The sequence below is a fragment of the Falco rusticolus genome, chromosome 2 (assembly GCF_015220075.1).
Source record: "Falco rusticolus isolate bFalRus1 chromosome 2, bFalRus1.pri, whole genome shotgun sequence".
Classification (NCBI taxonomy): Eukaryota; Metazoa; Chordata; class Aves; order Falconiformes; family Falconidae; genus Falco; species Falco rusticolus.
In genome coordinates, this window is record NC_051188.1 from 59,171,132 (window position 1) to 59,194,638 (window position 23,507).

The window sequence follows — 23,507 nt, forward strand, 5'->3', positions numbered from 1 at the left end:
ACGTGTACTTGGTAAAGTAATGGTCTATGTTCATGCTAAGTAAGTTTTTAAAAGTAACATATAAAAAAAGTCTTCTTGAATTTTTGATACTTTAGAGCTCACTAAACTTAACATTTTAACTTGACCCAGATTTTTGTAGCTTGGCCTCCTTTTTTAGTAGTGACTTGTTCTTTCTTTTTCTACAATAGCTAGTTTGTGAGTAACTCATTTTTAGCAGATTTACTTTCTGGAACTTAGTTTGGCACATAAAGAAAGTAGAGACAACTTAGCCAAAGATTTTCTGCATATTTAAAATCCCATTATGTTGCTGTTTAACCACTGTTGGTTTTACTGTTATTAATGGGAATTAATGTAACTCCTGGGACAGAATTTTAGTGCATTGAGTTGAAAGACTGTAGATCATGTAGGATGATTTTCTTTTTCCTCTTTCAGGAAGGACAAAGTAACTCAAAGATCACTAGTTCTCCGATCTGTTATCTTTCTGATAGTAGACATCTTTAAGATGTTGATATCAATGCAGTGTTTGTTGGAAGGATTTAGATCTTAAAAAGGGTAAGACCCTAGAGATTCTTTTTAAAAATGTTCACTTTTTCTCTTCAGCTAATGAAGTTACTTGGATGGACTCATTGTGCAACTTTCACTGAAAATTGGCTTCCTGTCATGTATCCACCTGATTACTGTGTATTCTAGAAAACCAACGATTGTAAACTTGTAAGTGATTTTATATGGGGCAGGATATGAAAAATTTCAGTTGACTTTTTATTGGAACGCATGTTTTCATTACTGAATGTTGATTATTAAATTGTTTGTATTTATCAGTAAAGGCACTTCAGTACAGCTTAATACCTGTTAACCTGACTTGTCATCAGGGAGTTTCCTTATTGTGCATCCCATTGCTGGCAATGGATGTGCCAGAACTGCCAACACCAAGGATTTGGAATTAGGCTGAACAGGCTTACTGCATGCATGTTAGGTTCTTAATGATTACTTTTAACTGCAAACCTGTAAAAGCTCTGTATTTTTTACAGTAAAACAAATTTTAACATGTTTGATCTTCATTTCAATTGTATGAAGGCCTTAAAGCTACTTCAGGAGTAGCAAAAATTTTATTTATTAGATTAAAGCAATGGAACATCATTACCTGTATTGTTTGCAAGAGTTTACATTTAATTTTTTTTAAGAAAAATTCAACCTCTCAAATTGTAACAATGTGTAGCTCGGAATTGCTGATGCATAGGTGCTCTCCTAAAACTTCATTTTGGAGTGATTCCAGGCAAACTCAAAAATCCATGTGAAGTTGAGTATCAGGACAGGCTGATACATGTATAAAAGTGCCAGACAGTTAAATCTTGGTCAGGTATTGTAAAGCTATACATATATGTTTAATACTGTTAAAAATGTAAACCACAGCAGAATAAATGTGCAAAGTTGAAGATCAAAAAACACCATGTGCACTGTGATACTTTAAAATATTATTTTATAATTAATAAAAACAAATAATGAAGCTAAAAATTGTATTGGTTTCTGAAAGAGTACATAAATGAAGCTTGCTTGGGAAAAAAAAAAGGCAAAACACCACCTTACAAACAACAGAAGTTCAGTGCAGCACAGAAGATCAATGCTTTCTGTTAAAGCCTTTTTACTAACTATTGCTACTAACATTGTTCCTTAAGCGGAGTGATACTAGTCTGTTTGAACAGGTCATGTGTGTCAGCCAGGGACAAACTGCTGTATGATATCTTGTCAATTTTTTCATAACTTGTAATGAAAAACTTGGATACAACTGCAACTTTTACAAACATAAATGCACAGAAGGTGCATGGTAATGCTGCAAAGCATTCCAAACTGGAAGGTGCTGCCACTAAATCAAAAAGTAGTAGTTTTTCTCTTTAATTCTCTCTTACTGTGGCTTTAAGGAGCTTGACATTTGATTCTGGAAATTCTGCTAGAATGGTTGTGTTAAATATACTGCAAATTTTTTCCAAAAACTCATAGTCTGTACTGAATCTGAATTTATTTGCCCATAGTAATACTGTTCCTGGCTTACAAAAATACACCATTGTTGCTAGCAGGGGGTCCAAAGCAGTATGATGGTATACAACATCACTTGCCAGTAGGAAATCATAATGGTAAGTTGATGCAGGAAAGTCTTCATTGAGGCCTTCTCCCCATACCAGTTTTCTTACTTCAGGTTTGTGCATATTCATGTTTTGTGTATTTCTTGAAATATTATATGAGAGATTTTCAAGAACTTCAGGCAAATCAGTAGCTGTAACGTAAGCTCCTAAATAAAACACAAATTTGTTTTGATTCATAGATATGTAGTTGAACATAGTTGTATATAAAAAAACTTTATCTACATGCCCAGCTTCCCCCTCACCAATAACTAGTGTAGTTACTTTATTAATAAAACCGTATTTTACAATAATTTTCATTTTAAAAAAGCAGTGACAAACAAAATACTTGAGCTGTTGCTTCATTGCCTTAAAGTGACAGCAGCAGATCTGTATCATCTTTTACAAGAAATCCAAAAGGAAATACAACTTGACTAACCTAAGATACAGGCCACAATGGAAACCAAGCCTGTTCCAGCGCCAATTTCCAAAACTTTTTTGTCTTTGAGGTTGAATTGTTCTTGATTTGATTCCAGATATTGAGATAAAGCCAGTGCCTAAAATGGTTAACACATATTCATAAGGCAGAAACAAGGTAAGTTCCACAGAAATTCATCAGGTTTTTGTTATGCAGAGTTGGGATTTTTTTTATACAATGAAAAACACAGAAGGCTGTGACATAAAAATGTAATAAGGAAAGAATTATTATGTGTTCTGGTTTTATATATGAAAAAAAATTCAGCCAGCTTATTTTTAGTTTTAGGTTTATGGGATATGTATTTGCTGCACACTGCTGTATACTCTTAGTCCTCTGACAGCCCGTGGTAGGCAGTGTTTAAATGTGAACCATACAGTCAGAACAGCAAACGAGGTTTAGCAATATGTAAAAAGTGATGTTCTGGTTTATAATCATGAATGTTATGGTTTGTTATCACTAGCATGAAGCAGGTTGAGGCTTCAGCAGAGGTTTTTCAAGAACAGATTTTTATTTTTTTGGTTAAAATTCTTCTTTTTATGCAAAGGAAATATTAAAAAAATTGTTATTTACCAACTCAACACTTGTCTCTTGATACTAGTATAAACTTTAAAAAAACAAACAAACAAAAAAAACCCCCAAAAAACCCCCACAAAACAGCAGCATAATATGGAAATATTGTTTACCAGATCTTTGTAAACATCTTATCAATGGAATATAAATCGGCTGTTCGTGAGCAAAATGAACTGATGCCAAAGAAACTAACTGCCCTTTTGCTTCTCTTCAGATTTGTTACTGTTTTTAACTCTTGTGCTTTTCATAATTTAATGCTGGCTACCTGCTCTGGGAAGGCTGACAGCTAATGAATCACCGGTCCAATTTGTCCAACCTCTTGATTTTCTTGGAAAGTTTTGCAGTCTGCATTCTGACACCTGATTAACGTGAAAAGTGATGATCTGACATTTCAAAATAAGATACCGTTTCACCCATCCAGATGCTTTCTTTTGCTCTATTGTTTTGAAAATGTCTGCCTCTTTCTGTGAGCTTTTTCAATAAATGTGGATCTGAAAATTTTGAAATCCCAATTTTCACATCTTTATCAGTTGACCCTCTCTTCCCTCAAAGCCAGTTTTCTCAGTCCACTTAAAACTCTGTTTTTAAGAGCAGGGAGAAACAAAGACTGGAGAACTGTTTGCAAGTACGGTTTTCCATACAGCAATGGAACTTTCCCAGCCTGTTCTTTAAAAGAAGCATATTTAACTGTTCTTTTATTTATTTATTGTTTACTTCCCAGCAGTGACTGACTTGAAACATGGAAGAAGCTGGACACTTCTTCCTGAGTTCCCTTTCTTAATTTTTTTTCAGTATTTGCATGCAATTTACAAACATTTCAGGGCCACAGTGCTTTTGGGGTGAACTGGCAAATTAGCACAAGGCAGAGCTTTCTGCTAAAGTACTTCACAACTTTGTTCTGCATAGGGAAAATTCTGACTTCTGCTGCCAGAAGTGTCATCTAAGAAAAGCTTCCTTAGTATTTGTGTGCCACTGTCATTGTTTACTCTTTTTGTTGTGTCAGTTTTCTGGGTACTGTCATGTACTTACCCCCGGCCATACCACGGCTCCAAAGTGTTCTATGGACTCCTGAATGACGATCTGGTGGCCAACATACGTGTAGTGCTCTTTATCAAAGTAGTGTGAAACTCTAGGAACCCAGTTCTGTAGTATTTTAAGAATTACTGGTGAATCTGTGAAAGAAATGATAAAATTTTTATTTTTATATGCAGTTTGTTAAAGCGTAAAAAGTATTTTGCAAAAATAGTATGTAGGCACATGGACTAGAAAAGTTGTCAGGCTACTGGCCTTGATACCAGTTGCTGTCCAGAAGCGGAACGGTCGGGCTGGCCAGGGAGCAAAAGGAGCAATGGTAATTTCCTGCCATTCTGGGTGTGTGTGTGGGCAATTTACAGAGATAAATGAGCCTTTTAGACAAATCTGCTCATTCACATATATAACTCTGCTAATAACAGCTAGAAGACTTTCAGGACCGAGTTCACTTGTATTTTGGGATATGCTGTAGTTCATACTATGACGTGGTATGCCACGTATAGGGGCTTTGTTTTCATTTGGGGGGCCAACAGATCTAGAACATTAAACTTTTTACATAGGAAGGATGTAGGATTTGCCTCTTACATTGAAGAAAACCTAGCTGCTCTTAGTGGTTATTTTTTAACTGTTCTTCCACAAAAGCAGGGTTGTAAGATACTCTTCAAGTATATGTTGATGTGAAAGGTGCAGTTCAGCAAGTCAGTGTTACAGTTGTGCTAGCATGGCTCATCGTAGCAAATAGGCTTGTAAATGAGGTATTTTGGGAGAGCACTGCTGAACTGCTCCATCTGGCCTCACTGAAAACAAGGACACTGTTCTGAATGACTGTCCTGTTGTTGGAAGCCTGTTAGCAGGATTGCATAGATGATACAAAATTAACTTTAGCTGCAAAGAAAAATTTTGCTTCAGCTTGCATAGGTTTTCATTGATGCTTGCCTGGAGTCCTTGGTAGGTGTTTGAGCATTTTGGCCGGTTCCAATTTGTAATACCACAGCTTCAAAAGTGTCAGTCCAATTAATGCATATTATAATCATATCTCTGATTGCAATTGAAAAATAATTCTTAAGTGTCTCGTAAAATCCAGAGAGCTTTTTAGACATACATCTTAATTATGCAGCTAGTCTTTTTTGTAGATTTAGTCTGATAATAAATACAAACATAAGGGGAAATGGTGGGATAAAATAGAGATGAAAAGTGACATGATGACATCTACTGTTTGAAGACTGAGACAAAGGGAAGTATGAAATGCTAGCATGCCATAGCAATTGCAGTATTTGAATTAAACCTGAGTTGGATTCTGCTGTTGATGATGCACACTTTGAGCTGCAAGTGCAGTTTTCGGAGTCATACTGCTCTTCACAGTTTTCTTCCTCAGTCTGGCAGTCCATTACTTCTTGAATTTTGTTGGGGAATGGTGGCTGCTGTGCAGAGATCATGGCAAAAGAGCTGAAAAGGAAGAGGGAAAACAATGCCGAAGCTTGAGGGCACTCTGTATGAGATACAACTGGAAGAAGACAATGAGTAGTTTGGGTGGGCTTGAGTTCTGGGTGGTTTGTTTGGGTTTTTTTTTCTTCAATGACTGGTTGAACGGATAGGAAGCCATGATGAGAGGTGACATCCCCACTCCACTGGAAGTTGCTGTGAGCACTTTCTGGTAATGCAGTAATGCCATCAGAGTTTTTATTTTATCATGTTTATCATATTTATTATTGCATTTATCTTATCACTTATGCAAAACCTTATGTCACTGACTGGATGCCACTAATCAGTCTGAAAAGTGAGCTACTTGCATGGTACCTCATATCAACTGAAGCAACAGCTGGGAAAGATGAACTGTCTTTTCATAACTAAGACCTTTTATCTGTGTAATTTACTGTTTTCCAAAGAAGTCAGGACTTGGCCTTCCTGCGATAAGAACTGGTTAATGTGCTGCAGTCAGTGTTCTTGGTTTTGTTTCCTTCTGTACAGTTGCCTTCTCTTCTCTGCCTTTTCCCGCAGAAGAGCTAATTGAATTACATGAAATGTAGCGAATTTCAGAGTATGCAGACTGCAGTCAGGAAATAATTGCAGTGAGAAGTTTGTATCGGTAAGATTTTTTTGAGAAATATATTCAGGTGCAAATGTAAAGAATCTGTCAGAACCGGTGATGGCTACAGCCAGAGAACACTTACTTGAAGACGCAGTCTTCTGAACGTTTCATGTTTAAACATGCAAAGCACACCATTTTCAAATCTGGGGGGTTGTCTGGATTTTTGGTAAGGCTCTTGTAGTACGAAATTTGTGCTATTTAAGTGAAAAGCCAGTCCTGAAATTACAAAACAGGAGGAAACTTTGCCTTGTCCAGTATTCTCGTGTAAGAATCAGAAGGGCTTGTTTAATGAGTAAACTGTTCAGTTTGTCATTCTGGGTAGAAAGTGGTCCTTCGGTATTTGTTTTTTCCCTTGCTTAGACAAGTTCTTACTGCAACTGGTCAAAATTTCAGCTGGCTATGGGTAGCAGTGAATACCAGAAAACAGCTTGGAAACATGCATAGTAAATCTGTATTTACTTGCAGTAAATACAGTTGTGTCTCTGATTGTGATACATATATCCAGTTATCACTCATTCAGTACAGACTGAATTCTAAATTCAATTAGACATGTGATATTACTTTTTCAAATTAAAAAGTTATGCTTTTTCCTATTTAGTCCTTTGAGCTCCTCTAAAACAGGAGTCTGCTTAAATATTTACAAAGACACTTTGCTCTTTTTATGAAATCCCTTCTTAAAATGACCAGTGGGTCTGAAAAACACCTAGAAATTACACTGATACTGTGGTGAGGCTGATGTGGTCCTTAAGTCCATCCCTTGCCTGAGCTGTTCAGATGGTAAGTTGCGGGGATAAAGATTGTGCACTCTGCACTTGTATGTCACACAACTCACTGGGTTCTGTTTTACAGCTTGGGCTTCTAGATGCTAGAATAATACAAATATTTTTTCATACGTGTAGCTTTTGCTGAACAGAAGGGGGTTTGTGTGTGTGTGTGTATCCTACTGCCATAACTATTAGATTATATATTTCATAAAATGGAGTTAAAAGTAAAGCTTTTTTTTAATCTGCAAGCTACAGGAGAATGTAGTCTTACAATTTATATTAGCATCTTGGCACTAGTGATGCACAGCTTTGTTTTATCATTGTAAATGACAAACTGTACCTGAAGACTACAAGCACAAGTGAGTATTGACTAAGCTATTTGCAAACAGGTAGTGTCTTCATTGTTCTATACCAGGGGTCCTCAAACTACGGCCCGCAGGCTGGATACGGCCCCCCAGGGTCCTCAATCCGGCCCCCGGTATTTACAGAACCCCCCCCAACACATGCACCCCGCCGGGGTTGGGGGTGAAACCAAGCAGCCGCAGATGACTGCCTGCCACTGCATCCGCGCGCTGGCCCCCTGGTTAAAAAGTTTGAGGACCCCTGGTCTATACCCTACGTGTAATATGGTCAAGTTGCTGCTGTGCTTCTGGAATTGTAAAAACTGACATTTCTTACTACTATTATGTTTTTCTGATCCATATTTTACTGAAAATGATGCATCTCTAAATGAATTTTGATTTAAGAATATTGCAACCGAAATCTGTTCCCTTAGAAAATGTTGGCCCTTTCTGAATGGTAACAGCTAATTTCTTTCCAGAATGATCCTGATGGGAAATAATCACCTAAATTCAGAGCTTTCCAAAGTTTTTAAACAATTTTTGACTCCATTAATAATCTTAAACTGGTATGAACAAAAAAACCTTAGAAAAATCACATTTGATTTCTTCAGAACCTAAGGAAGAAAGAATAATTTACAAAATTGTGTCTACTTGACAATGCCATGTAAAATTAACAAGGTAATTAAACACTGAATGACAAATTGTAAGATGAAGATAAATCTTAAGGTAACAGCTTATCCCCTGTAAGAATAAATTTTGCGCCTTTTGAACTTCCGAAATCCATTGCTTGGAAAGAATTTTTCAAATCTAGCTACCTGGCCAAGAAAAAAAGTAGGTTAGCGAGCAGGACTGTGTCACTGGGTCTTCCGTTGTAAACACAGCTCTGAATGTTTCTCTCACCTCTGCACATTTACACAGCCCAGTCTGTTTTAGTCTGAATTATTTGGCCAAAAGCCAATTCTGGTTGCTCAGTGGGAAACTCGATTGCAGTGTATTCTTTGTGAGATAGGGCTTAGCCCATACACTCATACCGTACACAAGCATCTGTGTTTCTTAGAGCTTATGCAATTTTCTCTTGTTGTCATGCACAAAATAAAATTAAAAAAGAGTACTCTAAATTCTAGGAAATACAGTGAGGTTCCTAGTACTGACACTTCCTTTAGTAAACCTATATATTTGAATCAACAAAGTAAATGTATCCAAATATTGAAAACCGGCAATGATAGCCACTCTTGGCGAAACAGCAGAGGTTAGGTAAGCTGGATTTCGTTGGTTAACATGACCTGAAATACAAGAATTCTGACAAACATATTTCTGTTGTTAGTTAGCGGAGAACACAAAGGCATGTCAGACAAGGTTAGCTGTACAGCTGTGTGGGTACCTGCTGTGACAGAGGGCACTGGAAGTTTCCTGTGGGCGGATGCATGCTCCAGAGGTTTTTATACAGGCATGCACCTGGAAGGAATAACTCTGCTCTGACCAGTCGGCTTGCAGGTTATTTAGAGTAACATTACCAGGCAGTGCTCGAAGAACTTACTATGTTACACTAAACTGTTCCACATTTGGAGTACAAAATGAAAATGCTCTTAGGCTTTGAAGCCCCAAGTGTACCAACCTTCAGAAATAAAATCTTTGCTTCCTCCATCCTCTTGTTCTGTTTTTGCAGATTAAGTGTTCCCCATGTTTGCCTTACTGTCTGCAGTGCTGGCCCAAACAAGCAACTTACCTTGGGCAAACTAGCGCATAAATAACATGTGTGACTGCTTGGCAGTAGCTCAGACGCAGAGAAAAGTGCATCCAGCTCCTGCTGCCAGGAAAAGGTCAAGTCTTGCTTGCTTCGCTGAGTGTCTGGTTGTGGAAGCTCTGGGTACCCTCCCCTGCCCGAGTCACGGACAGCATGGGGAACTGACAGTCCTGAGGAAATAACAGCTCCCCCATTATCTTTAGTGCAGGTCATAACCACAGGGAACATCATATCTGCTGAGAGTGTGGACACAAAAACACGCTTTCATCAGAAAATCTTGCAGTTGCTTGTTTTAAAACATACAGATATTATAGATGTGTATACATATAAATATGTATTCCTTACACATTTCAAGAATTTTAGAGTTTTATATGCATTTACCACTTTGCTGCCCTTCTGTCTTCCCCTTCTTCTTGGAAAAGATTCTGTAGAAACAGATTCAACTATAGAGGGTCAAAAAATTTAAAAGGAACTTCGAAAGTCGTAAAGCTAGAAAACCACCCCTGGCTAAATAGTAAACAACTATTGCTGGCAAAAGAAATAAGCTGGGGGCAATGTAGATTTATTTTTTATTATTTTTTTTTTACTCTATGGACGTTTTCATCTTTGGATGAACAGCTTTTGAATTTAGGTATTGTACTCTTGAAGCGTGGCAAAGGGAAAAAATGAGTCTTTTCCATCACTGCGGCTGTGTGTTTCACACGTCAGCCGCTGTGTGTCTCTAGTACTCACACAAGTATAAAAAACACTTGGCTGCTCATTCAAATGTGCACCCAGTTTCTTTCCTCCTCGGAAATTCAATAATACTTTTTTTTTTAAATATGTATTTGGGATCTGGTATTAAGACATTAACTGTGTTGATAGCATAAATGCTGCGTTTCACAGACCTGCCTGACATTACAAGTAGTGCAAGTGAGCGTTCCCAAGCTACGTCAGTAGCTGTTATTAGAAAGAAAAAGGCAGATGCACTGCTGTTGGAATGACCACCATACCTTTTTTAAAGATGTGGTCTTTTTAGCAGGCACGTTCTTGCTGTCACGTTTATTATATTTGTCACTGGGGGTGAACGTAGCTCAGACTGGTGCTGCTCTTAAAGTTCCATCCCAAGCTTTGGCAAGGGGGTTGATGCTGAACATGAATAGTTTATTTTTTAAATCAAATCACGGGAACTGGTTTACTCTATATCGTGTCTCTTGTGTGAACAACTAAAAAGGATGGCAACTGTAAGGACAGTGTTACAGCTTATTTACAAATCATGTAGGCACGGCTTCGCTTCTCGTAAGTGATACAGGAGTCAACACTGATACTCTGCAATGTAGCTGTTGACATATATTTACTATACAATTTCTATAAATGCTTCCTGTGCCACAGTCTATCTCCAAGCGTCTCTTGTTTAACACTGAAAATGAATGTTGTCTGGAGGTGTAGCCCTAATGGGGTTAAAACTTCTCCAGACTTCTGTGAACGGGCAGGCAAAGGGGAGTAGAGCACCTCAGGTTTATGTATAAAAGGGCGATTTTCAGTTACAAACTCAACATCCAGTTCCACAAAGCTCTGAATTACTTGGTTGGCTTTTCTGTTTCTGTAAGCTCTTGTGGGAATTTTGCCACTAGACCGTTTGTGGAAGACAAAACACAACAGGCTGCCAAATGTGACCAAGTAAATCAAACTTCAAATATTTTTAGAATGTATTTGTTTTTAATATGAGTTGTGTGGCTTGTGTTTTGGGGTTTTTAAAGTCTGGTTATGTGAAACCTAATTGATGCTGTGAGTCTTTTTCCTTTTTAGTGCTATCAAACTACCAGGAAAGCTGGGAAGAGTATTCTTCCTAGTTCTGCCTGTCACTGCACTCAGTAGTAGTATCCTCGTCAGTGTACAGGCAGAGCAGACCTGTGTTCCTATTACTGGCTTATAAATTAGTGATTTAAATTTAAAACAAATTTTAAAGTTCCTGTGCTGTTAATAGCAAGTTCAGTGTAAACTGATGAAAAATTGTTAAAACCTTAATGAAAAGATTGTGAGAAATAAGTATGAAAATGTTACCGTCTTCTCTGAACCCATCAGGAGCATGAAGCCTGCCAGATCTGTGCCAGAAGAAGGGAGAGTTACACCAGAAGAGATAAAAGGTATTATTTTCAATGATATTAATAGTCACAAATTGCCAGGCCGGATGGTCATTACCCAGAACTCTGTGGGTGAAATTACCAGCTCTGAGCCAGAGCGTGGTGCCTGCTGCTGAAAGCAGGCTTGATACCGGAGCACCGGCAATCGTGCAAATGCGAGGTGTGTTTCTAAGGGGGTCTCGCAGGTGGGCTAGTAAGTCTGACATCTGCGCTACTTAAACCAAGGGGAACGGTAGTGTTGGTATTAGCTGATAAATAAGGCATAGCATAGGAGAGGAAGAAAGTTTGTATGGTTTTTTTGAAAGTGTCCACAAGCATGCAGTTCAGGATCCTTCAGTTAATAGAGCATACGTGGAGTTCCACAAGCTTTTGGTAAGGTCGCTCATTAAAGATGCTTACAGGAATTAAGCTTTGCTGGGATAAGAAGGGGGAGTAATCATTTGTCTTAATATTTTGTTAACAGCAAGGACACGTTAAATGGTCAGGTTTACCATGTCCTGTGGGGAGCTGTGCTGCTGAGTGTATTCCTGAAAGCCAACAGGACGTGAAAATAGTGTGGTGACAATAATGTAGAATTATTCAAGATAGTGAAAACAAACATAAGCTAGAGAGTTCCAAAAGGATCTCTGACATGTTATGAGAGGTGATAATGTGATAAATGAAATTCGGTGTTGACAAGTATAACATAATACACAGGGACAACCCCTTAACTCAGTACCACCTAGGAAAGAGATCTTAATGGCACCAGAGACAGCTATATAAAAATACCTTCGCAAACCATATCAGTAATCAAAAAGCTAAAGGAACTGTTGCGTTTTTACAAGGAGAAGAAAAAAAAACAAAACAAAACAGGAAAGTTGCTTATCCACTCTAGGAATCCAGAGTTTGTCTTAATGTTCAGTGTGTGACTCAAGTCTGAAACATTCAGGGTCTTGTAGCTCCTGCAGGATTTGCTGGAGGTCCCAGGTGGCCTGGTGAATGACTGATGAAGAATGGCAGACTCACAGTTCTAGAGCAGATTCTCCTCATCCTGATTGCTGGAGGCATCTGCTGAGCTTTTCTGGATGTGGAAAGCATGTTTGCATTCTCCGCATTGCAGGGACTTCTTAACTGCTGTCAGCAGCCAGCTAAATGTCCACAGCATAGTGTTGACAGGGCCTGTGCTGTTTGCTTGCAAGGTAAAATTTGTTCCAGGTTAGCATCTTCAGTGTTTGGAGTGTTTGGCCTTCCCTTCCCTCCCCTTGCCCCCTGCCCATTCCTTGTATCTGTGGGATGGATCCCCAGCTTAAAGTCACTAATACTCGATACTGCTGGCTTTCCTGCCTAGCGGCAGCCAAAAATATAGAACAACACAGAATATGATCCTCAAACCAAACCCACTGTTCTCATTATTTTTAAAATGAGAACTCCTTTCTCCTCGGTACAGGCCTCCTTTCGCTCACCCAGCAGAGCTGACTCAGGGATGGAGACTCAGCCACTTCCCTGGGCAGCCTGTTCCAATGACTCACAAAACCGTTCTTTTCTTTCTTTGATTTAACATTTCATGTTAAGCTGATCAGGCTTGACCTTATTTGCACGTACAATGAGATGCCACGCATCTCAAAGAAGGGAGCAAACCAGAGTGTAAGTAATTACTTAATTTGTGCTACCACCTAGGGGATCTTCATGTTTAGGAGGGTGGAAGAATGAAGAGATGCTCCGAGATTTTATGCTGAGAAGAGGGACCCCAGGCTGTGCCCACCTTGCCAGCAGCTCCTGATGGCTGTTAGCAGTGTGTCATGTATTTAATGCCTGCTCTCTCCTTCCCTGGCAGTGCAAGCGCTGCAGCTCAGTAGCAAAATGCTGGGGAAACCAGTGGCGCATCACCTGGGCTTGCTGCAAGAATCAAAATGGTGAGGAATGGGGCTATAAATTGAGTGTTTATTTACATCGTCTAACCATCTTCTGTGACTTAGGCTGCTTTGGATTAGGTTGAAGAGACTCATTTATGTGAGAACAGATGTGTTTTGTACTTTCTGTGTCCATCTCTGATCTGAAGTGCTCTTCCAGCCTTGCAGGAAAAGCAAGGAGACAGCAGAGTCAAAATTTGGCTTTGGGTGCTCCGAGTAGGATGTCCCTTCACTTGTTTTTCAGTGAAGAGCCCTGACGTGTTATTTAGGCACATGCTGTGTAACACTAGAAGTAAGTTTGGGGCGGGGGGGGGGGGGGTTTGGTCCCCCTAATATTTGCCTTGTTGTTGAAGTTTGTCTAGCTTCTGTATGCACTTCCTATCACAGCAAAGACCTGTTATGTCAATGAGCACAGGTCATTTGGATGCCACGCACTTGCATTGGGAGATGGTTAGAAAGGTATGACAGCAGAGGGAAGGCAGTGAGGGAACAGGGGGGCACAACATCTGGCACCGCTGGATGTGAAAAGCGCATTTGGCTGCATGAAGTCATGGGTGAACCAGGTCCTTTGCCCTCATGTCCACACACTGACAGCCAGATAACACACCCATGGATTTTTCTGCAGCTGATGAACTCTTGTTGTATTATAAGGCCATACGCTTCTGCTCCCCGCAGCAATGAGCTTTGGGGATGTCTTCAAGCCTTCCGTAGTTACATTTCTCAAAATCAGAAGCTGCTTTCTTTCAAAATCAGAAGCTGCTTTCTTTCAAGGGATTATTTTACTTCGAATTTCCTTGTTCATCCTGGTTCTCCTCTCTGTTTGGACAGCACTGTTTTTAATAGGGAGGAACAGGTTTTTCCCATGGTGCCACCTCTTTCTCATTGCTTATTTACCCCACCTGTCTGGAGATCATCTGCTCCCTGGAGAAAGTAGTCATTAAAGCTGAACTTTCATCTGAACTTTCTCAAAGCTTGGGAAGAATTTTACCTCTTCACTGAGGAGCCCTCTATCCTGCCACGGGGTGTTGTCTTACCTCCCGTGGTCCCTCTGCCATTTCTCAGCCGGTTGCTTGGGGAAGGACTCAATGCCATCTGCTATTTTTTCCTTATGGCAAGGAAAAAGTTCTTGAACTAATTCCATCGGGCTTTTTATAGAGCAAAGATTGTGATGGTCTTAATTTACTGAACTGGAAATTTTACAGCAGGGCTGCCTTCACTCGATCTGTTTTGGGCTGGTTACTATACACACAAGTGAGGGACCAGCTTAAGCTGGCTGTGTTAAGGATGAACACACCACCCTCAGTGCTGCAGGCTTTGGCTGAATGCAGTTATCACTGTACAGAGATAAAACTAGCAGGGCTTTTTTATCAGATGTGTTTTTTTTGGTGTTGGGTTTTTTATGGTGTGTTGTAGTTGGGGTTTTAGGGCATTTTTTTGTTTGGTTGGTTGTTGGGGTTTTTTGTGGGACACTTAGCTATTCCCTGTTATAATAGTATTTGCCTAGGATTAAATTCTGCAAGTTCTTATTCAGGTAAAGCTATTCTGAAGCCGGGGAGGGTTTTGTTGTAGTGAGGGATGATTAAATGGCTGAGTAAGGAGAATGCAAGATCTGATTAATGGAATACCACTGAAGGGTGTCCTTGCTTCTCTTCCACTTGTAAAAAATCTGGTGTTTCTCTAGAAGGAAGATAAGAATGGATTGAAAGTAATTTTAAATGAATGTTTTGCAATAGTAACTGATTATTTAGAAACTGGTCTTTGCAAACTGTTACTAGAAGTAGCTTGACCTTATTAAAAAAACATCAAATGCAAGAGTCTCTATTGACTTGGCAGCCACCTTTAGAATCACAGAATCATTTAGGTTGGAAAAGACCCTCAAGATCATAAAGTCCAACTGTTAACTCCGCACTGCCAAGCCCGCCACTAAACCACGTGTTTTTTAACAAGCCTGGCCTTATAATGAGCTTAACTGTACAAATACCATTGCATGAACTATTGTTCATGCAAATCAAAAATCTAGTGCAAACCAAAGCAGCTCTGTGCCTGAATTAGTCCAGATACTGTTGATGACAGTATTGAAACCATAGTTAAAATGTCAGATGGTGACACTAAGGTAAATTTCAATGTCATTGGAATCAGTGGTATTTTTGCCTTGGACTGTGAGAAATGTAGTATTTCATCACTTCCTCAGGTTTAGCTGTAAGAGGGCTCTCGTGCATTTGGTGTTGTGCTTTTTAATTCCCTCTCTTTCATGCTTTCTGCCCTCTTTTCATTTATATACTGAGTTTGGGTGCGAAAGGGATAGTTTGAAACCTCCAGTTTCACTTGAATTTAATTAATATCTGTGCGCTGCAATATGCAATGTTTTTGAAAGCTCAACAGCTTTCTCTAAGCACGAACTACAGAATGTAATCCTGAGTCACTAGTAACATTTATTTAAGAAAAAAATAAATAAGCTCCAACATCTATCATCACATCTTTTGTAATTGCTGTCCAGAGCTGTAAATGGGCTGTAAAGTCAGTGCTGACTGACAGGCTGTGCCTTGCTGTGCTCGTTCACAGGCAAACTGGCTGTCTTTTAAGTAGGAATAGGATGCTGACTTTGCTCTATAAGAGCCTAAAAGGATTGCAGTCTGGGTATTTAACAAATGGCTTGCTTTCACTCAGAAGTTGTCATTAAGCCCATCCTAGCTCGCTGAAGAGGGAGCTGCCAGCAGTGCACACATGATTTCTTTAGGACATCAGAAATAGTTCCTGGTTTTGGTCTGCAGGAGCACCAGTTGGGCTTTGCTGCCTTTCAGGGGGATATGAAGCAAAGTTTGACTGTTTGAAAAGGAGAGTTTGGGCTTGCTTTTTTTTTTTTTTTTTTTTTTCCTTTATCAGAGGAACACTTGAATCTTGGCACGTTTGCTCAGCTTCACCTACCCTATCAGCGTGTGTTGTGGAGGTGAGGGACGAGAAGTCCCAGGAGCTTGGTTCCAGGGAGGTAGTCAGTCTTGGCAAACCTTTTGTTGTCCTGCTGCCTCTGCAGTCATGCCATGTAATAGGTTAGGAATGGCCCAGAGAAAGCAGAATTACGTTATCTGGAAAGTACCAGTAATACTTAAAGCTATGAAAGATTTGCCTGGCAGCTTTTGTAAGGCTGTTCAGAAAAGATATTTTGGGATGACTATTGCAGCAAGGTTAAAACTGTTCCCTGCCCAGCACCACCAAAAAGCTGAGGGGTCACTTCGTGCGTTTTAAGCCAGCCATGGGCCCTGCAGATACTCTGCTGGGCTGCTCCCCACCGAAGATGCGGTCGCAGGCAGAGCCAGGGTCTCAGTACTTGAGCCTACTTAGTCAAAAAGACAATTATTTTAACAGCTGTTTAAGGACCAGGATTGCAGCATTTCAGTGCAGATGGAAGCTCGGGGGGGCAGCTGTGCTGTGTAGGAAATTGAGTGAAATGTATGCCATGAGTATCGGTATCCTAACACAGAGCGCAGGCTAATCCTGTAGAGCACTACAGCAGTAGCAATCCTGGGCAGTTTACATCTGGCGTTACAAACCCGGTTTTGTATCCCTTATCCTCTCCTCTGTCCCAGAACTCTAACCTGCCTGACTTCAAGCTCCTTGTTGCTGGCAGGTGTGCTGCCTTTTTGCTTCTGCCTGCTTGGGTGGTGCAGTGATGCTCACACCTGCATGAATGGATGTGACCTGCTCTGTGGGGAAATATTCACAGATCTCCACAAGAATATTGTGCCATTGTATGGAGGCTTTTATTTTATTTCTTTCTGGTCAAATACTGAAATGTATTGCAAAATTTGCAAGGAGCCCTCTCCAGCTGTTTTATATAGCATCCACAATAACTTCCCATCTAGTGAATGCTTTCTTATGCAGTTATCCATGTACAAGTTATGAAAATCAATTACAAGAGTAATAGTCTTATTTTGGTTTTACTTATCACCTGTTCTGCAATGTAGCTCTTCTAAAGAATGTGTGCTTAGTGGTAGTGCCATGTGAGCTGAGCAGTTTTTCCCCTGCGACAACTGCCAGCTGCAAAGACTTTAAAAATAAACAAGAACTGAGTTTTGCAGTATTTTTCTTTAGCCGACGCCCCTTGTTCTAACACTTCAGAGACTCCAGACAGTCATCTCTGTTCAGTTGGTAGCAGCTTAGTCTTCAGCAAAGTCTGTCTTAAACATGAGCCAGCCAAAAGGGAAAAAAAGAGGAGCAGAGACAAAGGACACTGTCTACTATGAACAAGACTTGTTGTAAATAATACGGCTTAACTTTTTTGCAAAATGGGTGATTGTGACTTGCATAACTCTGCATGGTAATGCTGGCTGTTAAATACATTATTTCTGTAATATTAATTATTGTGGGTATATCCAGCATCTGTGTGAGCAAAGGCTGCTGTGAGCTCTCTGACCACAGGCTCCTGTCATTCCTGTGCTGAGCGAGATGTTTGTAGGCGGGTGCTTGGGGCGTCGCTGATTTATCACTTGTGTTTGAAAATGGTCAGTGCTGGACCATGCATGTCCCCATGAGTAAAGCTCCTCTGCTCTTGGAAACTGAAGCGTCCTTCTGCACCCGTGGGTTTCGGGAGGCAGCAAGCAGCCTGGTTGGTGTACCTGCCTGCTGCTGATGGACATAGTTCTCACTCAGCTGTTGGTCCTCCCGAGGTGCCCTCACAGAAGTATCTGTCGCAAAGGCACTTGCAACATTTTTTTTTTTTTTTTTTTTTCAGTTCTTGCTGACCAGGTCCTGCAATGTCATGCAGATGCTGGGGAGGACATGACAGCACAGTGACATGTGCACCTTACTGATTCTGTGCCAGGTTCACAGGTTGGTGACGGCAGCGGCTGCTTCCCACCCCACCCGCTCTGCTGCAGGGCCTTTTTGAAAGTATTTGTTGGTAACTCACAGGGATGAGAGGAACCTGATGCTTTCAGGGACCGCCCCAGTTGGCCTCAGGGCAATACATGGTGCTCTCATTTCTTAAACCTATACTTAAGCACCACCAACAAAGAAATTCAATATTCATGCTGTGAACAGACTTACCCTGCTGGAAGTTAAGTATGTGCTGAACACGGATAGTTCGGTGTTGGAGAGTGGCAGCATGAGCCAGGGAATGAGGATGGTCCGAACTTGTGCCCAGGACTCTGGAAGCATCCATACCCTGATGCTGTACGTGTATAAACCCTTCTGTCCCCATCTCCTTTCTACAGCTTGAAAGGGAGCCCTTTACAAGAATCTCGGTATAAGCTATAGAAGTTTGTGAAACACCAAATTAAGATTTTTAAAATGTATTATGATTATTATTGTTAGTCTCCTGGTTTGCACTAAAACCATTTAGGTTTGTGGGATTTTTTTTTTCAAGATCCTTCTGAATTTTGCCAGGGAAATCCCTTAGCTTATACATGGTGTGTTGTGTTTGAAAGCTGGCTAAGTGGGGAGCAGAATCTATCCCCTTAAGTTAAACAATTATTTTAGTGAGAGAGAAGTTCACATTTATCTGGAAATCTAAAAATGTTCTAGATGCTTATCGCCTGTCCCTATGCAAACTTAATTTAAAGCTTCCATTTTTGAAACAGCTGGGATGGGGTTCAGGGATCTCAAATAACAGGTTTACCCAAACCCATCCCAGTTTGTGTGTCATCTTTGTTCTCCTGCATCACTTGCATTGTTGTGTCTGGAGCTGACAATAGAAACCTTTCATCATCTCAGCACTGAGGTTTCCTTTTATCTCTGCTGTTCCTCACATGACGTGAAATGGCGATGTGGCACTGTAGGTTTATTGGAAGGGAATTTGTTATCCTGAAACCTGCTCACTGAAATAAAGTAAGAGATCGGAACTATGTGAGCTGCTGTCTCACAATGGAAAGGCATGTTCACTAATGAGTATCTAGGAGTATTTACGTGCAAAGACAATTCTGTGTATTCACCAAGTCGGAGAAGACACCATAAACAATTACATATATCAAGGCATTCACTCTCTCCTAGTTAGCTTGGGGATGGTTCCCATTAATTTCTTTAGGTTTAGCCCAGGGGTCCTCAAACTATGGCCCGCAGGCTGGATACGGCCCCCCAGGGTCCTCGATCCGGCCCCCGGTATTTACAGACTCCCCCCCGCCGGGGTTGGGGGGGGGGGGAAACCAAGCAGCCGCAGATGACTGCCTGCCACTGCATCCGCGCGCCGGCCCCCTGGTTAAAAAGTTTGAGGACCCCTGGTCTAGCCCCTCCTGTCCCGGCTGCAGTGCAGGTCAAGATTTCTCTTGCTGCTTGCTGTCACCACCCCTTTACTACTGTGCAGAGAGGCTAAAGTTTGTTCTTGCCCAAAAAGGCTGGCAGACAAAGCTGGTGTACTCCAATGATAAAATTTATCTGAATTATTCAGGCTCTCGGGGCACGTGGTGCCACCCTTGCAAAGTCTATGCTGATACCAAAAAAGAATTTCAAACCACTGAACAGTGAAATAATTTGCAGTAAAAATACAAAAATCTAGCAGCACAGCTCTAACTAATCAAAGGAGTGGGGGATCTTTGATGGGTGCCATTAGTGTCAGACTGCAGAGCTTCTATTACCTTGACAGTATCACCAGGTCAGAGAACTATAGGGGAAATTTCAGCATCAGCCTCCAATATGCTTTTCAAACCAGAAACCAGTGCTGCCCCTGCGAGCCAGCAGTGAAGCCACCACAGCTAGCAGACGTGACAAAAGTCTTGTGAACATCATCAGCGCAGACTTTGGCTCTCCCCTTCCCAGAGATGTCAGTGCCCCCGGCACTGATCGTACTGACAGCATCCTCCCAGCCATCTTCAGGATGCTACAGGCTGTATGTGGTGGCCTAAATACAAGTGCCCAAATCCCCCTGAGACACCTCATTGTGTCCAGAGCAATTGTGTGGGGCTTACACAGAAGACACAGCACTGCTGAGAGACCCTCACCCTCCTGCAGCAGCAGCCAGGGTCCAGACGTGGTACCCGTGATTGCACTAGACACCCATATTTAGGCCACTTAATCCTGCTGGGGGAGATCAGTTCCAGGTGGGAACACCTGAATTCAGGCATCAATGTGGAAGTTTGGTTCACTCCCGCCTACAGAGATACATTCTGTATAATCAATGAATCTAGAAATAATTAATCTTTCTCAAACCAGGATTCAGTTGCCTGAAAGCAGGTGCCTAATGCTATTTTAGGTGGTGTGGAGTATCCCGGTTGGTATCCCATTGCTGCACCAGAAAGAACACGGGCTTCCTCTGCCTTGCATCATGTCTGTCAGCCAGATACCTCATCTGCCCTGGAGTGTCAAATGACAGCAGAAGCCAACCTTAAGGGAACTGAAGACTATACACGTTATGGTAAGGCATCTGAGTCATCCCCCAGGCTCCCTTGGCTGCCATCAACCACGTCTCTGCCGATTATAGTAGGAGCCAAGATACTGAATTTCAAGAGAAGATATAAGCCTCACTGCCCAGAGTAAAGCTATCTCACTGACAAAATCACAAGGTTCGGGACACTAAGAGCCCATTTTTTCTCTGCGTTTAGATGATTTACAGGTGAGACTGTCTGTACCACCCTTCTCTTGCCTCCCAAAACAGCGATCCAGCTCACAGGCTGATAGTTGTTTTTCAGTTGGTTTTTCACAGTCCCCCCTGTTGTAACTGTACTCTTGGTATGAAGAGGCTCGAGCATCCCATGTTGTATAGAGAAGGGTGCCACAGAACATTCACCTAGGCAATCAGCAGCAAAGTATGACGTGAAGCAAGGGGCAGGCTTAAACTTAGGTCCTCCCCTGCAAGGTGAAATAGATGGGAAAGCATCTCTTTGGGGAACCCACCAACTCTTATGCTTGGCCAAAAGCATTTGGATTTGACTAAATGTAGCTATGGCAAGCAGCTGACAAGATGGAGATTTTACCGTGAAAACAGAGCTACAAGGCAGATTTTGCCAGAGCCAAGCGGCAGCTTAGGGTGGGACTCACAGGGTACACTTTTTGGACTGAGCTGCCCAAGTGGGGCTTACAATTGCCGTTTGTGATTTACACTTCCTTTCTGTCTGTGTTGACCCTTGGGAGAAATAACAGGTAAAATGGGCTGGAAAGTATGTCCTCTCAATCAGTAAGTTGAAAAGGATTCTTTTCCCAACTAGAAAACATTTTCTTTCCTCTAATCTTCTCTTCCTGGGGAAGATACCTAGGTAAACTTAGAAAGGTTTAAAGGTTTTAAGATATCTAGGTAAACTTAGAAAGGTTTTTCTGTAGAAAGCTACAGAAAAATCTGCATAATTAATACTCTTGGTTTTAATTTTGGCTACTAATCAGTATCTGTACTCGTCATCCATGTAACAGTTTAACCATCGTGTAGCATAGTTTCCTAGAAGTTTCAGAAAATGGGGTTGCAATTGCTTGTAGGAGGCCGTTTTTCCAGCCCAAGGCACAAGCAACTCTACCTAAACCATTCCTGGCAGATGTTTGTCTAACCCGCTTTTCAAGACCACCAAAGAGGCGCAGTCCCCATTTTGCTGAGCTCTGTGATGAGGAGTGGGTGGCAGATGCAGGGCCTGGATGCAAGGGTGGGAGCAGGTTTGCATGGCTTGCTCTTCTACAGACTCTGGCTGAAGCTCCAAGTCAGAAGATTGCTCAGCTGTAGCACAGTCATTAAGGACATTCCAAATCAATCCAATAAGATTAAATTGAAAAATGTATGTAAGCACTTTGCTGAATGACAACTGCAAATGCGTTTGAGCATGAGCTGGGATTACTTGCCACCGTACTATATCAGTTGGTGCCCTGCTAGACCGAGATTTAACACGACAAGAAGTTGCTTCAGCCCCTTGCGAGCCAGCAAGTTTCACAGGGAACAGTACGTGTTGAGTGTCCTCTGAAGTAAACTGCTGCTTAGTGAGATTACAGGGCAAGTGCTCGTTTTAAGAGAACAAATAACATAGGTAGACAGATACACTAATCTGCTCCCATCCCATTTTCAAAACTATTTCTAAACTAGACTAGAGAAGTGTGTATGTCACCCACTGGTGCAGACATCTGTGCTGACAGAGGACCACATGGAAGGAAACTTCAGTTTGGCTTTTTTTTTTTTTTTTTCCCCCCAAACTGCCTCAGTCTGAAGACCGGACAAGAATGTACTCACTCCTCAAACCTGCAATGAGATCCTGCAAACAGAGCTATATCCAGCAAAGTTTTATAGACTTGGGATTATCTCCAGCATCTGTGCAGGAAACATGAGAAAGGACATTCACTCTCCATGGTTTAAGATGTTGCTAATGAGGGTAAGGTTGCCTCCACTACCTCTTGTCAGCTCTTCCACGCACATTCAAGTTATTCTATCATTTCAAGCCCTCGCCTCCAACAACAAACTGCTAAGGGCTCTTTTCTAAAGGCTACCATCTAATGGGTCTTGTGCTGTAGCACACCTGTAAAAGCAAGACAACTTGACTGAAAGCATTCTCTTTGGCATCTGCCACTCTCTCCTGTATTGCTGGTTTGTGTGTTGTCTGACTAGAAAAACATTTCTCAACCATTTCTCTGCTGCTCAACTGACGGGAGAATTTGGGACCAATAACATTACCTTGGTTCTTTGTGATAAAATGCATCTTTAAAGAGCAATACTGGCATGACTGTTTCAAGCATCATAGCACAGCTCTTTTCAGTCAGCTGCCATCCAGGACTAGGACAGCAACAGCCAAAGCCACTAGAGTCAACTGGAAGTAGCCAAAGCAGCATAAAATTCCTTTAAAAACCCCAGCACTTTCAATTTTTTTTTATGATTGACAAAACAAATATAGCCTCAGTTGAAGGGGCAGATTTCTGCAAATGTACTACTTAAACTCACAATGTTTTAAAGGTTTACTTCTGCGCTTCTAATTCAACATCTGGCTACACTGCTCTGAACAGATCTGCTTCTGTGCTCAGAAGCTCCTTTAATAAGGATCTTTGATTTGTTGTTTTTAAATTACAGCTCACAAAACATCAACATTCTTTTCTGCTACTAGGAAATAGGTAATAACCAACAGAGGAAAAACATGCATACAGCTAACCTTGTTGGGTGTAATATGTATCTTTTCATTTAAATTCACCAGTGAGTAATAGTGATGTATTATTTAGGAGAACGCCTTGCCAGTGTCTGCTAATCACTCTTCCTAACAGTAACAGATACGCTGCATGGTCCAACAAATTGTAAGTCAATCTTCAGGTTCAGTGCAAGGCAATATCCTGAAAGAAAAATGACTTTGGCAGTTTGCGATCGGCAACTTGAATTACGACCTTAGTACTCTGAGCATCACACCGTTTCATTTAAGAAGCATGACCACATGTTTATGAAGTGAGGACTGGTTTTCTATTTCACTGCAGAAGCCAAGTTAGA

At 41.1% G+C, this 23,507-nt stretch overlaps 2 protein-coding genes across 4 annotated transcripts in view; one reads left to right on the top strand and one right to left on the bottom strand.

The window, feature by feature from the left end:
• TPP2 (tripeptidyl peptidase 2) overlaps positions 1-1,505 on the top strand; it is a 54,654-nt gene extending 53,149 nt beyond the window's left edge. For all 3 annotated transcript variants that reach the window (XR_005102417.1, XM_037376118.1, XM_037376119.1), the window contains one exon: positions 601-1,505. Coding sequence is in view for 2 of the 3 variants with exons in the window: in XM_037376118.1 (XP_037232015.1) it covers positions 601-690 (90 nt within the window). In the remaining variant the exon portion in view is untranslated. The remainder of the gene's footprint in view (positions 1-600) is intronic.
• Positions 729-18,302, bottom strand: METTL21C (methyltransferase like 21C). Its single transcript, XM_037377913.1, has 6 exons — positions 18,188-18,302; positions 8,770-8,920; positions 5,480-5,640; positions 4,192-4,334; positions 2,554-2,671; positions 729-2,284 (listed from the first exon to the last, which is right to left on the bottom strand). Exons 1-6 carry the CDS (start codon positions 18,300-18,302, stop codon positions 1,890-1,892), a joined length of 1,083 nt encoding a protein of 360 aa, XP_037233810.1. The 3' UTR covers positions 729-1,889.
• Between the last annotated feature and the right edge of the window lie 5,205 nt (positions 18,303-23,507).